Source organism: Syngnathus scovelli, chromosome 17 (genome assembly GCF_024217435.2).
Source record: "Syngnathus scovelli strain Florida chromosome 17, RoL_Ssco_1.2, whole genome shotgun sequence".
Lineage (NCBI taxonomy): Eukaryota > Metazoa > Chordata > Actinopteri > Syngnathiformes > Syngnathidae > Syngnathus > Syngnathus scovelli.
Window position 1 is genome coordinate 7,157,510 of NC_090863.1, and position 15,159 is coordinate 7,172,668.

The 15,159-nt window shown below is 43.4% G+C and overlaps 1 protein-coding gene across 14 annotated transcripts in view; it reads right to left on the reverse strand.

The window, feature by feature from the left end:
• The window catches only part of mbnl1 (muscleblind-like splicing regulator 1), a 35,195-nt gene extending 23,595 nt beyond the window's left edge, over positions 1 to 11,600 (reverse strand). For 5 of the 14 annotated variants that reach the window (XM_049748345.2, XM_049748341.2, XM_049748343.2 and 2 more), the window contains exons 1-2: positions 7,302 to 7,566; positions 552 to 1,425 (exon numbers count right to left, since the gene is read on the reverse strand). In XM_049748345.2, coding sequence (XP_049604302.1) covers positions 552 to 725 — 174 coding nt within the window. In that variant the 5' untranslated portion in view covers positions 726 to 1,425; positions 7,302 to 7,566. Of the gene's footprint in view, positions 1 to 551; positions 1,426 to 1,758; positions 3,959 to 6,514; positions 7,243 to 7,301; positions 7,568 to 10,617; positions 10,780 to 11,457 lie in introns of those variants that run through there. The other 9 variants (XM_049748340.2, XM_049748338.2, XM_049748332.2 and 6 more) reach the window with 6 other exon arrangements.
• Positions 11,601 to 15,159: the final 3,559 nt, after the last annotated feature.

A 15,159-nucleotide genomic window follows, 5' to 3' on the forward strand; every position in this document is an offset into this window, starting at 1 on the left:
CTTTGATACACATGACGTAATCCGAGTTCAACACATGTCCTCCTCCGACGTGCCTCTGACCACATCTGTCTGTAAACACCGTCGTCTTCTTTCCGAGTGGACTGACAAACTGTCCTCGAGCTAACCCTGCCCTATCTGTAAGCTGCCAAGAACCGTGAGTCACCAGCATTGTGAGCTCAGAAAATGTACAAGTGGGTCAAAAGTTAGAGGTGAGGCCCGCCCGTGAACATTTGTGACTGTAAAAGACGGATAAAGCTCGACTTGTTTACAACGCACTCGACTGACTGAATGGGTCGAGCGCTACAAAACATCCGCTTCCTGAACCCGGCGGGATTCGACTCCTTCTCCCCACCTCTCCGAGTTCTTAATCACATGTTGGCGTCACCTGACCAGAAATGGGCGGCACGAGGGAGAGCACACGCTGGGACCAGATGGCTGGCTCTGCACTGGCTGCTATTTGTAGCTTGTGACTTGATGTCTGCCACGCGGCATGCGCTCAGTGTCTTACCGACGCACGTCTGGATCTCGGCTCAGCTCTTTCGGTTTCTTACCTTAAGCGAGTCGAAGCAAGCGATGACTCGTCCGTTTTCCACCTGGCAGCTCTTGGCCGGATGAGCGAACTTGCACTCCTGGTCCGAGCGGGAACACGTGCCCCTCTGGAACTCCCTGCATACCTCCAGCGTCAGCCACTTTGTGTCACGGATCTGTGCTATGTTCATCGCCATGGCAACTTGCTGGCGCCAAAAGCAACTGGATGGTTGATCAAAAGTACCGCTCGGGCTTTAATCCGCGATTTGCGTGTTTATGTCGATATTGAGGTCGAGATGGCGGGTTGACAAAAGTTTCCTATCGACTGAGGCGTGTCCAGGGTGAAATGTTGCAGGACGAAGTAAGGCTGTGAATGTTATTGCGCCATCTTCTCCATCGAGTGAGTACGATTTTATCCGGGAGGCAGCCTGCCTGAATGTTCAATCTTATCGCTCAGCGGCTCTTGTTTTTCTGGAACATTCACAAGCCAATATGGCATAGGAGAGAAAGCCCTCTAGGATGCGGTGAAGCAGGCAACAAAGGTGACAGTCTGGGTGGAGTCTGCTTTGGGGTGGGGACTTAAAGACACTGAGGACCGTGTGGAGGCTTAGAGGGCCCAAGGCGAAGGTTAAGTAAAGGCAAGGTGTGCGATGATGCTCTGCGTGGGCCTTGTGCTGGCTGGGCTGTCAGGTGAGGCTTAGTGGAGGCTGCGGACCACTGCGAGGGGGTGGATGGCGATGATGGACAAACGGGTCGGAGCGCAGTCAGAGGAGGGCGCGGCCACCTTTCCTTGCGCTATGGCAGCAAGCGAGCGAGGCGGGAGGGGTGGGGAGAAGATAGAGCTTCAGCGGTAGAAGCAGGTCAAAGCTGCGGCACACATCAGCAAAGGCACTTCCTCTGGGGAGAGAGAGAGAGAGAGAAAGAGAGAGAGAGAGAGAGAGAGAAAAATGAAAACTTTTTTTTCGGGTCACGCTTTAGGATCAAGGTGTGACCTTTTGTTTTGAGGTGCAACAAAAAGTATGCAACTGCAGCAATGAAGAATGTGTAAAAATGTCAGAAATGCGTCGGTTGTCAGCTAGACAAATAAAACTTTCACCCGCCCACTGCGCTAAACACACATGGTGTGCACATACACTCATCACACACACACTGGCGCGTACAAAGCAGCCATTCAAAACTTTCCACCACGTCGACACAATGAAATGAGATGAAAAATCCCGTCTGACTTACAGCAGAGTGCAGCAAAGGCGGCCATTGCGAATGTGTCTGAAGACCAAAGAGGGGAAGAGCGTGAAAGAAAAGGGGAAGTTGAGGTAGGGCACGAGGGGAAAGAGGTTAGTCATTTCCCTCCTTGCGAAGTTCCGTGAAGACCGTGGGCCAATGGGCGCTAAGCGGAGTTGCAGCAACATTCTGGGCTGAGCGCCAGGTGAGAGGAGGCGGAGCCTAGGGAAGGCTGACCTGCCCTCTGCCAGAGTGGAAAAGAGTCAAAACTAACCACTCGGTTTTCTTCCACATGTTCCGACATAGGAAGGAGTGCTGTCATCAAATAATACACAAATGACTTTTTCATCATTCTCTAATCATGACACGCCATTGTTTGTTTTTCTTTGTCGTTTGTACATTCGACTTCTGCTGAAACCACGAGTGGAATTTGAATAGTTATTCTCCCAAGGGATGAGTCTGCTCTTATCAAAGGAAGGGTTAAGTCACCACACCCCCGTGTCGAGAATTTTTTTTTTTTTCTCAGTACATCGAGCAATGCTAGGGAAGTGCAAATGTTACGGCACTGCAGCACTGCAACGTGCTGTAACAGAGCTCTGCACCAGCGCAGCCCAGGTCATGATGACCAAGCATCCATGGTTAGATGTGCTTCAAACTAAGCTGCGGCTTGCTTTGACATTGGATGATAACAAAAGTAGCCTTGTGGCTATGAATGACCTTTCATTCGCCAGCATTATCTTCATACAAACATTGTAACCAACGCGCATGGAAAAAAATAAAATCATAGAATCTTCGAGCAACCTTTACTGAGCTAAGGCACATATTTGCTGGGTTATTTAAAGCAATAACACACAGGGCTTTGTGATTAACATGAAAACTTTTATTAAGCTTTGGGGGAATGTCCCCCGAAAGTAACTACTTATGAGCTTTGTTTTAAACATAATAGGTAATAAAAGGTACAAGTAAAAAGAATGCAATCAAAGGTAAGCCCATTAAGATCAGGAGCATTTCTAATTTGTTTTGAAAAAGAAAATTTAAATTCGGCATTTGCGGTTCTCCCATTGGACTACCAACTACAGCGTTATGATCCGAAGCTTTTACTTTGCAATTTTTTACAACTAAAAAAAAACAAATTGTATACCATAAACGGAACTGTACTGATGAGTTAAAATTGGGCTGCCATGACAGGTATAACAGATATCTGTTGTATAATCACTTTTAATATGACGCAAACACACTTTGCAACAAATGACGAGCGGAGCCAACGTTGTTAACATTGACAGCGCGCTTCAGTCAAATAAAACGGCTTAACAGTTTCAGATATGAAAAGCAGTCAAGACGCCAATCTTTTCTACTTTGCTCAGGCTGTAGCGCTGTAAAGTAAAGCTCATAATGAGCGCTCGATATGATCCTTCATGTCTGAACATGGATATCTTTCCCTTATTGATTGCTTCATCTTTTACCAGTAGGCCAAGCCCTTTTTGCTAATTCATTCAAAACGTCTCGTCTCTCCGGTCTTGAAGATCTCCTTTTATCCGAATAATTGATGTTGTTTCGCAAAGTGGGCCCTGCATATTTCGTGGGGGGAGGCGATGCTCCTGCGGCACCCCCTTCTCTAGCTCCGCCACTGTTTTTAAAGGCTGGTGCAAGGTCATCCACGTTAGCAGGAGATAGCAAGCTAGCTTCCCTTGAGCCTTTAGAGCACGTTGTAATATTTGTAACATTGCAGGGTGTCTTTCTCTTGACTTCACTTTGGTCGTTCCGCTAACCCCGAGCTTCGCACCGACAGGAATGCCGGCGTGATAAAAGTAACGCATTTACATAATACAGGCAGGTCTCGGAGTTGTCAGTATGACTAACTACTTGAGCGGCGATGAGAAAACAACAGAGAGGGTGCGGTTCACAGTTATGATAGGCCTTCCAGAAAGAGCACATGAGGTGATTCACCATTAATCAAGTGACACAGCTCAAGTGGAGTTTAAGTTTCTGCGGCGTCCTGCAAAATCCACATCTCCGTCTTGTTTTGCTGCAACATCTACTATGGCAACAGAACGTAGAAAATGATAGCTTCCAGCCGGCGCTTCTATTTTCAGCTTTCGACTGCAGAGGAGAAGGTTTCCTTTTGTTTGCTGCTGCTGGCTTTCAGCATACTGATAGAAGTGGAGGCAGGGTGACAGTGTGCTGAGATAGGTCATCAAAGTGGAGGACGCTAGGAGGGAAACACAACACCGCGGGGCTTCATCATGATGCCGATGCAGCTACTCGGAATATTATAGCATGTCAATAAAACGCCCGCCCTCTCTGACCTTTACATATGTTTACCGCTGTCTCTTGTAGCTTCCACACACGAAGACATGAAGAGCTGTGATGTGCTTACGTTGTTTTTTTTTTTTTTACCTGCTAATTTATCCGCTAATAAATTATTAGCGTTACAACAGTAACGCAGTTCGAACCAAACCTCCGTTAAAAGTGTATCGTACCACCAACCTAAACATATTCTTCCGTAAGGTACATTTTATGCTAGCTTAGCAAGTAGCATGGCTTCTTCCACAATGACATCTTTCTTGCTAAAATGAAGGCAAGGATTACTGACGACCACAATTCCCACAGACCGTCATGCTGAATATCCTCACCAAGAAATGCTATCAGTCCCCCTTGTCGTCATTTTCATCATGAAACCATAACCATCTCGCGACGATTCGTTGGTTTGCAAAGGCACAAACAATCCTCGCTTATTCTTCCGTCAGCCAACCTCTGGAGACAATGAGGTCTCTTGTTTTGCACACACCCTGACCAACTGTGTCACAATGGCGTGTATCGTTAAGTCTTGATAAGATTGTGTGCAAGACTCTGTGTGTGTGTTAGTGGGGAAGTCAACGGATATTAACGATAATGGTTGGCCTTATGGCTTAATGAGAAGCTCATTGGATCTCATTTATGTCGTCTGGGTCACTGTGCTGAAACAGCAGCAGCAGCCCACAGGCTGATTTCTACACAGGAACGTCTGACATAGTTAGGCAACGCTTAGATATGTCACGGAGTTCAACCATCCCCTTAATATTGTGTAATATTATATTAGTAAAAGGAAACTACCTTAACCTTCCTCTACAACTATCCACACTGCATAGTTATGTAAAATGCTGTAATTATTTTTTTTTGCCAGTTATCCAAGCGTGATGAATAAAGATTACCTCATCCACTGTGTGAATGTTTTTTTTTTTGTGTGAAATGTAACAAAAGAATGACAAGAATGATAAATCATGGTGATGGAACACCAGGGTTAATAAAATGCTATTAAAAAAATCTCAAAGCGTGAAAGAAAATCACAATAACTAACGAATTAACGTTTTTTTTTTTTTTTTTTCCAGGGATTTGTTTACCTTCTAAATCGGCCTATTTCTTGTTACTGGATGACTTTCATCGAGTTAATCATTTTCAGGGACCACAGCCAAGTTCATGAGGTGTGATGAATGCTTGCCTGGCCTAATAATGCACACACACACATGTTCAGTGGCCTGGTGAGGAAGAAAACATATGCGGAGACGAGAGAATAAGATTTGCGAGGAAGGCTACCAGCATTACCCGACGGCAGGATAGGTATGATTGGAATGCCGTGGAAAGATTAACAAAATAAAGAAATATAAATCAACACATAAATAAAGATTTAAATACATATAGATTAACAAAATAAATAAATAAATATAAAAAACTAAAAATAAACATGAATAAATGTTAAATAAATAAATGTTGAAATAAATAAATATGTGACTGTGTGGCAATATTTCCCTTCATTTATTTTGAATTGAATTAATTATCCAGGCTAAAACATAAAACTTTGCATGATAAAAAAATAAAATATGTGTTATAGTAAAACGAAAGCTAGTTTAGAATTGCTTGCACTGCTATTTTGCGTTCTTTCTTCGGACACGACAACGCAAAACAACCCTACAGGCCCTTATTCTACTTTTTCCAGAACCAGCATGAGTCAGACTGAAACAGCTAGACTGGAGTTTACGGTCAACATGTCTGATTATTAGTCATGTAAAAAGGGTCAAAATATCAGAGAAGGTCAAGGAGGCAAATACTGGTGCTCATTAGAGCGAGTGTCTTCCAGTCAACTGAAGTTGTGACACATTGCTGAAAAGTGGTCACAACACTGTAAAAACACGGAGAGGGAAAAAAAAAAAAAAAGCCCTCGTGTAGTAACGGCTTAACCTGTCAGCGCCAATGCCGTCAAGTAGAAAATCCCACAAGTACACTATATCATAAGCTCCACACATGCAAGAGCGAAGAACACACATTTCAGCTTTTTGCTTGACTAAAATTGTCTTACTACAAATCAGACAATGCAATCTCCCGCTGCATGTGTACATATTTGCGATAATGTGTGTGCATGAGCGCCACTGTCTGAGCTACCAACGAACTCCCACAAAGTCACAACAACAACATTCCACATCATTGCCTCAACCACAGACACACCACCTAGAGGAAGCCTGGAGAGATGAGAGAGGAGGGGAAGGGAGGGGGGGGGGCAGTCGTAATGAGTAGGGAGGGTGTCAAAGGGGCCGAGAATAAATGATTTTTTTTTTTTTCAAAGCCTCACAAGATTCACTGATCCTATCGTGACTTTAGCAGAATCCCATGTTGATGTGATCTGAGGAAAAAAAACAGGCAAATCCTTTCCATGCCCATCGAGACACACTCAAGAATTTTTCGAGTGAAACGATCTCATGTGACTAAAAAAAAAAAAAACAGAACTACTTACGATTCAGTTTGAGCATTGAGGAATAGATTCCCTGAGAAGTACATTTGTTTTCCTTTTCCTTCTTGCCTCTGTTTCTTTTTCCCCAACTTTATCCCTCTCTTGGTAACTCCCTCTCCACCAGACACATGCAAACACTCACCGAGTCACACACACACACACTCCCACCGACGGAGTCACCCTCTCCTCCCGCGACCCGGATTGCTTGGCAAGATTCTACCGTACTGAAATACTGTGCTTACCATATAAGGTAGCAGCAGTTTCACGTGTCACATATAATTTACATACAGCGGGGCGGTCGTTTTGCAGTGCGTCCACGTTGAAACACACACATGCAAAATCATGCTTCTTCTTTTTGGGCTGACGCAGCAATGGAGGCAGACGGGACTCAAATGTTGTCTGCAGGATAACTCCAAAGAGTCCGAATGGGGCAACGAGAGACGAGTGGGTGATCTATTGATCCCTGCCGTTTCCTGGACCAACGACGGTGCTACGCACGCGCGCTCACGCGTCAGAAAATCTTCTCGTGAACTCGCCTCAGGAAATGGCTATTGTGACTCTCTGCTTGTCTGCTTTAAGGCAAGAGTGTTCCAAGCAGTGCCCGTGCCAATGGCTATAAAACAAGCTGTAACAAACAGACGTTAACCCTTTGGCAGGCACACAACAATCCCCCGTATTGTCGCTCTGATGCACAGACGCCCACTTTAGAAAGTCAAGACTGCAGCACACCACGGGAGGAAAAGATCGACATTCAACCGCTGGGAGGAAGGTTCACGAAGCGAGCTCTTACCTCTCACATTGCTCTCCGGTTAACGTGTGAGTGCTTCCGCGTGTCGACTGACACTTGTGGTTGTGCGTGTGTTCAGACAGGCTGCGACAGCAGACCCCCAGGCACCGGCTGGACCATTCTCAGGCAGAGGCAGGCAGGCAGGCAGGCAGAGCACAGCACGGCACGGCACAGCACGGCAGAGCGACTGGCAGAGGAGAGGAAAGCGGGTGAATCAGCAGCGAATGAGCGGAGGAGCTGTGCAGAGCCACCACAGCAAGCGAGCGAGTGAGGAAGGGAGGGAGGAGGGAGGGAGGGAGGAAGGGAGGAGTGTGTGTCTGCAAATGCGTGTGCACGTTGCAGCGTTGGCTGTTACGCCAGTGTCTCCCCACCCCTGCCTGCTCCAGTGGCTGAGCTAACTGGGCTGAATTTTTCCCCAGCCTCTGGATCATCTGTCTGCTGCCCAAGGAAAGTGGTGCGGATAGGTGGAGGGGGAAGGGGGGGGTCAGTAGCAACAGCTGGAGAGGAGGGCAGCTATTAGGAGGTGGCGGAAGTTCAAGCCGTGCAGACCCTGCAGTCTCCTCATCCTCCTTCCTTGCTGCAGGCGGACACACACACAAACACACACACACCACAACATGGCCACTGCCTGCCCAGTCAGACCCGGAAGTAGATAGAGAAAGGGGGGGGTGATACAGGAAGATGAGTGACAGGAGGCCGATAAAAAGATGAGGCAGAGCGAGGAAACACATCAAATGGAATATGAGATGCCTACAATCCAGTCAAGGAAGAAAGGCAAAAAAAAATATGAAGAACAGCTTTCCTATTGCTTCACAACCTCTTGCACAATCACTTCAAAATGTTTGTCGCCACCCCAAAATTGTAAACACTTGTTGAATGGGGATGTTGTTAAAATCAAAATGAGTACAAAATGTCAAATTTGGATGAAACCAAAAATTCATACAAGATTGAATTCAAAATGTATCCTTCCACTGTTATTATAGCGAAAATACCCAACTCAAACAAATAAAGCTAAGGCAATTAAATCTAAATTTTATTCTAATGTTGCAAGTGCATGCGATATTTCAAATGAAACTCGCCAAAGCTTTGAACGTATCTTTCCGTTCCCTCCCCATCTAATCCTGCATAGTCTAAACACAAATCTTGTGATAAGTCATGTCAAATTTACACGCTGTGCCCTTCAAGCCGGTGTTACAAGCTGCAGTCACAGCTGCAACAGCACAGGCTTGCAAACAGCTTGTTTGATACGCAGGAAGACACAAACAGTCATGTGATTAGATTTGGGCAAAGCAAAGACATGGTGATGGAGATAACGTATCACAATGCCACCAAAGATCTCGGCTCTGCAAAAACTAATGTGGAATTTCCCTTTCGGCTGAAGCCAGCTCTCTCGCTCTCTCTCCGGCCTTCTTTTCCATCCTTATAAATGAGTGTTAATTGTTTCGAATTGGTGTCCGGTACTTTGGCTCAAAGTTTAATTCTCTAATCCACATCTCGTCCCAAAGAACCGCAAGCGCTCGCATTTGTTACAACTACAGCCTTGTCCAATACAAAGTGTGATCCAAGTTTGTAGACGCCAGATGGATTGCTCATTTAGCGAATTAAGAAATCTTTCCTTCCTTATCTGCTCCATGTACAGTACAAAACAAACAAGGTGTTTTTTCTTTTTTGTTGGTTTACATCTGGCAAAAACAGTTCTGCTTTCTTTCCTGACAAAACAATGAATCTCTCCTGGGATCCATTGGCAGTTTCTGAATTTTTACAATTGCAAGACCTTATGTGTCCTCAAAATAAATCATATTTGCTCACAAAAAAATAATTAAATGCAGTTAAAAAATTTTACAAAAAACTACTACCACTGCTAACAATAATACTAATAATACTAATAATCACTTCACTGGTTCTTTTATCTCAAACAAATTATTTTAAGTTGCATTACCTGACAAGTTTCGGCTTGTACTTCCGCCTTCATCAGAGTACTAATATAATACTAATATTAATACTACTACTAATAATAATACTAATAATAATAATAATGATAAAAGAAGGAAAAAAAATAACAAGAATAAAAAAATGGGGTCACACAATGAGTTCACACACGTTAACCAACATTAACGCTAACCAACCGAAAACAGGAAGTGCGTGTTCCATAAATGAAAAATGAAGTTGAAGGGGATTTCCACCAACTGGACACACCAACCGTGTGATTACTAAATGTTTGACAGCAAGATAATAAACGGTCAGAAATGTTTTTTTACGAGATAAAGACGAGGTAGTAGGTAGCACGAACCCCTCGCCAGATCCCCACCTAACTTTTCACACGTTCTCTTCCTTCCCCGATGAGAACAAATTTCCACCTTAAACTGTCCTATCATGTCAGAGCTCTGCTATTTCCCAACCTCTTGTAAATGCCAGCGGCCGGCTAATGTGAACTCTCACTCTCCCGAGGAAATCTCCCCGAGCCTCGGTGTGCCAACCTCTGACTGCTCATCTATCACTAAGCCGCAAATACACATTAGGCTTCCATTACAGAGCATCACAGCGATACGGCTGCAATGGGAGCATGCGGCCTGGCCTGGCTTGCCTGCCTGCCTGCCTGCCTTGCGGAAAGGCCAGCAGCTGGGAGCAGCAATCAAACTAACCCGTTTAACTTGACTATTTTGGTGGCAGTCGAATCAAAAAAGCGAAATAATTTCCTGATTGTGTTACATGTTATTTCAGGCCTGAGCGAGACGTAAATTGTGCTATAAATATACAGAGCACATTGGTTAAGACACGTCGTAACTACGTGGCTGCAGAAAACTCGCCGACTTTAGTGCATTATTTGTTGATTTTTTTTTTCCCTTCATAATTTATTTTCCACACAGGGAGGGGGCTAGGTAGGTGTAATTCAAGCTAGCTGTCAAGTTTGAAATACAGAGCGAGGAAATAGCACGCTGCCTCGTCCTCATCTGGCACTGGAAAGAATGTGTGTGTGCACGTCTGTGTGTGCGCCTCCCTACACAAGCTGGAAGCTTATCTTGCAGATAAAAAGGAATCGAATGGAAACACCCTTTCCGAAGAGGCCTTACACTCGGGCTTCGAGCAGGTTCTCTTTCTAGATACTACAAGACATACTGCAAATGCAAAAATATGAAATGTCCTTAACGCAAACAAAAAACTTTGTTTTACGTTGACAATCGGACTGGAAAACATTGCATATACTTGGCAAGTTAAAAGAAAAAAAAAAAAAGAAAAAAAGAAACATAACTGATCCAAAGTAATCCATTACAAACACAAAAATCAGCAGAGATAAATCGTGTGCTCGGAGTGAGCTTACCTGTGTGTGTCTCGCGCTCAAGTGCCACTTGGACGAACAAAACCACTTTAAGCAAAGGTCACGTTGACGCAACGCACGGCACCATGAAGGAACATTTTCGCCCCCCCCCCACCTTCCTATCCGTCTGCTACTTTACTCACTCTCCCCTCTCACTCGCTCACAATAGCGCCTTCTGCTTAGCAACGGCTATACTGCAAGTGTGGTCAGGTTTACAGCGAAGCCATCACTGCGCAACATCACGTCACCATGACAACCACTCCTTTATCTCATTTGCATCCGTGGCTTGCATTATCTCATGCCAAATATGGTCACCATATTTAGCTCTATCTGCATCCCCATTTTTTTTTTCTTCTAACTTCCTCTTCCTCTTCACTTTCACAACTGCGGTTGTTACACACGACATTATGTGTACAAGAGTACTGAAGTGAAGAAGCTCTTAAATCAACAAATGGATAATTATCAAAATATTTGGTACCATTTAATGCTTCCTTCATTGTGGGATTAATGTTGGGAAGTCTATAAATTATCAAACACTTTACGGATGACCTAGAACAGACATTGCCAGCCCATATACTCAGGTTAAGCGATCTTTGACCTAAAAAAAAAAAAAAAAAAAAGTTATTCTAGATGAATGGAAAAAAATTTAAAACTATAGGTGAAAATGCTAGCCGTCCCAATAGATAAGCGCTGGCAGATGTTTGCATTCTTGAAGCGAGAAACTATGCGGTGAGAGGAAGTGGCGGAGAATGAAAGCACAAACGGAAATCAGGAAGTGGTTGCAAAAAGAAAAAAAAAAGAAGGATGCCATAACACTCTCAAAGAAGACAGGTTTCAACTCACCACCTTCAGTTGGCCTTTTCTCCCCCAAGGACTGCGGCGTCTCTGGAAGTATCACAGGAATGTCGGGGCAGGCCTCTGGAGCCCCCCCGCATGCACGCATGCACGGGCAAGGCCACTCAGCAGTATTCAGCACCTGTCTGAGGCTGATCGTGCACAGAAAGAGACGCAGTCAATCATGCTGGACAGCACAGCAAAAAAAAAAAAAAAAGAGCATGAAAAAAAAGACTGGGTGGGGGAAAAGGATTGTGACTCATCAGCCCAGGAAAGACAGCAACACAAAATAAAAGTTGCACATTTGGTTGGAACAAACAACATCGTATTTTCTTACATTTACTGCTACGAGTCGAATCGAAAATAATCGAATCGAGTGGAATCGAATAGGGAGAATTTGAAATTGTGTTAAGCGCACGACATAGTCCACTTCATGGTGAAAAATAAAAGATTGTATTCCTTGCTTGGGGTGGAGTACATTCGAATTCATCTTTTGGATGGAATTCAGAATTTTTACACAACCCTTGCGTATACATATACTATAGGCCTTGCAGCTATGATTTAAATAAAGAGCTCTGGTTATGTTGAAATGCTCAACTGATTGATTTGTTGAGTTTTCTGTCTCCTCGTAATGGAAAAGCAACAAGGTTTCTCGGCTCCTCATCTCATCTGACTTACCAGGCCTCCTCTCGTCTCCTCGGCTGCAGGGATGCTGGGACTCAGGGAATTGGAAGTCAATGAAACCATGCCTAATTTAGTCTTCGCTCCTCCTTGAGCTGCCAGGAATCAAGAGTGCTTCCCTTTTAGGGCTCCCACGATGGTGTGATCAGCGAGTGGCACGCCTGCATTCCGATCTACGCTAAACAGTGAGAAAGACTAGTTGTTCATTGTGTAAATATAATAAATTGTAACAAAGTACCCGTGAACTTTTTCGCTATAATCACGGGGTCTATCCTTACATGTCATGTTGCGTCATCCTTAATAGCTGATGTGCAAATGAAACCAGGCTTTGGTCTTAAGTCTATTCTTTTTTTTATTCAAGTTTAAAGATACTTTAGTTTCAATGTTAGGCATTCTTATCCAAACATCACAAACTATTTAACAAAAATTGTCAGTACCTCATCTGAGGAGCAACTGTAATAATTGCATGAAAGAGAAATATAAAAGTTAACAAATTGCACAAGGCCAAAAAAAAAAATCAACATGATTTAAGTGACTTTGTCCTACTTCCTTCCAATCCATCAACTAACTTGCTTTTGTATTTGCTTATAAATTCAAAGTAGAGATAAATGACCATGTATAAAATCCCATCAAGTCATCTTGACTCATCGGAGGACTACATATATCAAATCCATTCTCAGTCAGACAGGCAGGCCACTTAGTAACCTAGCAACCAGGTAACTCAACCTGCCACCTACGTATTGTAATTCTAAAACTCCGCTAGATGAGTGCCTGGCATTATTATTACATTGCCTCAGCCAATCACATGTTGATCAGAGCCGTAAATAACAGACAGGCGCCTGCCGAAAAAGTCAACAATAGCTCTCCACTTGTTCTTGGATTCTTCTTCTCAAAGAGGCAGAAGTTCCATTTTATGGAGTGCTTCAACAAGAGAGTAGATAGTGACCAAAAGGGAATCAAGCGGAGCCTATGATTAGTGAGTGAGTCATAATGAGGCTTGTGGGATGGGACTAGTATATTATTAAAGACAAGGCGGAGAACCTATCGGTCTATATGTGAAAAGGCTGCTATGCTGGGTGATGAGGAAGAGAACACAAAAAAATAGCCGTGTAAGCCTTTAAGAAGTAAAACACCATTATAAGCACTTCTCTTGTCATTTGAAGAGCGGCCGACTCTCGTGTAGTCGAGAATCTTTTTCATTATTACCGCTGAGAGTGCGAGCGAGTCTGCGAAACAGCTCAGCCTCCGGGGCCTTATATTTAGATTTTATGACCAATATCGAGTTCTGACCCAAGACGTTTTCAACGGGGTGATTAAAGATGCCATGTCCACGGGGTAAGAAGTTATGACAGCAATTACCAGCAGCCCGCATCACGTGGCGTCAATACATACGTCTGTCTCCATTCTCAGGTGATACAAGATGGGAAAAGTGCCTGGAAAGAACACAACAGATAACGGAATTCATCAAAGTCATCCAAATGGTCGAATTATTTGAAATATAGCCCAAAATTGTATTCAAAGAGAACTGTTAGAATAATAGAAATTCATGTCTCACCCCATAATGAATTTTCATTTGAATCATTTTGCAATAAAATAACTTAGTAGCCAAAAGCTAGCAGATACAATGTAATGTTACGAGTAGGGACAGTTAAAAAACAATATAAAAAATAGAATTACTCGTAACACTATTATCTCTCGGACATACTAAGGACAAAAAGTATATTTTTTTTTTTACACTTGGAAGGGAGTGTAATTGACAATCTGCCTCCCCAATGGGATTCCAGTAGCCTACATTCCCTGTTTCAAGGTCGACGGCAGAAGCAAATTAAATTACTTGTCCTGTTTTGTGCCGGTGGCGCCAGGTCAACAGCGACTTGGCTAAAATGATGAGAGCGGGATTCTGAGGGGAGCGGCGTTTTGTCCTGACCCTTCTGGTGTCATCTTTGTGGTGCAAGGATGAACTCAAAAACAGGCGGATTAAATTCTGCTTTTGCAATGAAAGGTGCGTGTGTGTGTGTGTGTGTGTGTTTGTGTGTGTGTGTTTGGTGACTTCTGTGAATGCTATCATGCTACTGAAGCATTGCATTCACATTGTCACAGGGGTAAAAAGATTTTTATAAGTATTCTTGATAACTCTGGAACATATTCCAGCAAATACACAACGGTGGTAACTGTAATTTGCACGCCCCCTGCTGGACAAACTGAAGTGGACGTGATGACAACAATGCACATACGCTCAGATATGCAGAATTATCCTGTTTTTAATTTTCATGTAAAGTACAATGCATTTTTTTGAATTTTATTTAACTTTTGAGTACCCTACATTTTTTTTTCACCCACCAATCAAATATTTAAGAATGCCTCGTTAAATATTTACTTTGGTACAGTCAAGCCTCGGCCCTGTTTTTGATAAACACGAATCTAATATGGAGAGCTAAGTAATTTATAAGTGGTACGTACTTAATTGGCATAAAAAGTTTGAGAAACACCAGCTCTGCAGTACTTCTAGTGTGTCATTTCTAGGCTCAACTCAATTTGTTTATTTAACATGATATCAATATTATTAATTAGTATATCTTATTACTTTTTGGACCACAAATAAGTGGTCTGAGTCTTTTCAACCTGGCCTCAAATTCTCGTTTTGTGCGCACGTTGCTTACATGCTGACATTTTTATTTTCTTATACGCGAGGCTTCTTATAGTTTCAACAGTCTGCAGTAGTTGCTAGTAAAAATGCTTACCAAATTTTAGTAGTTTTGTTTTTATTCCGCAAGCGACTGCTGTTTGGCTTCCTGGCGCCTGACACTCTGACAAGTGAAATCTCGCGAGAAGTACCTGTGTTACATTACGTCATCGGTCGGATTTGTTGGGACATTTATTTAGTTGCTTTAATTGTGTTGTTGTTGTTGTTGTTCTTCTTCTTCTTCTTCTTCTTCTTCGTCCCCCAAATAATTAATTGTATTCCCTGGGAACGATTTTTCCATGTTGTCAGCGGCGAGCGACATTTTTAATTACAGCCCCCAAAAAGTA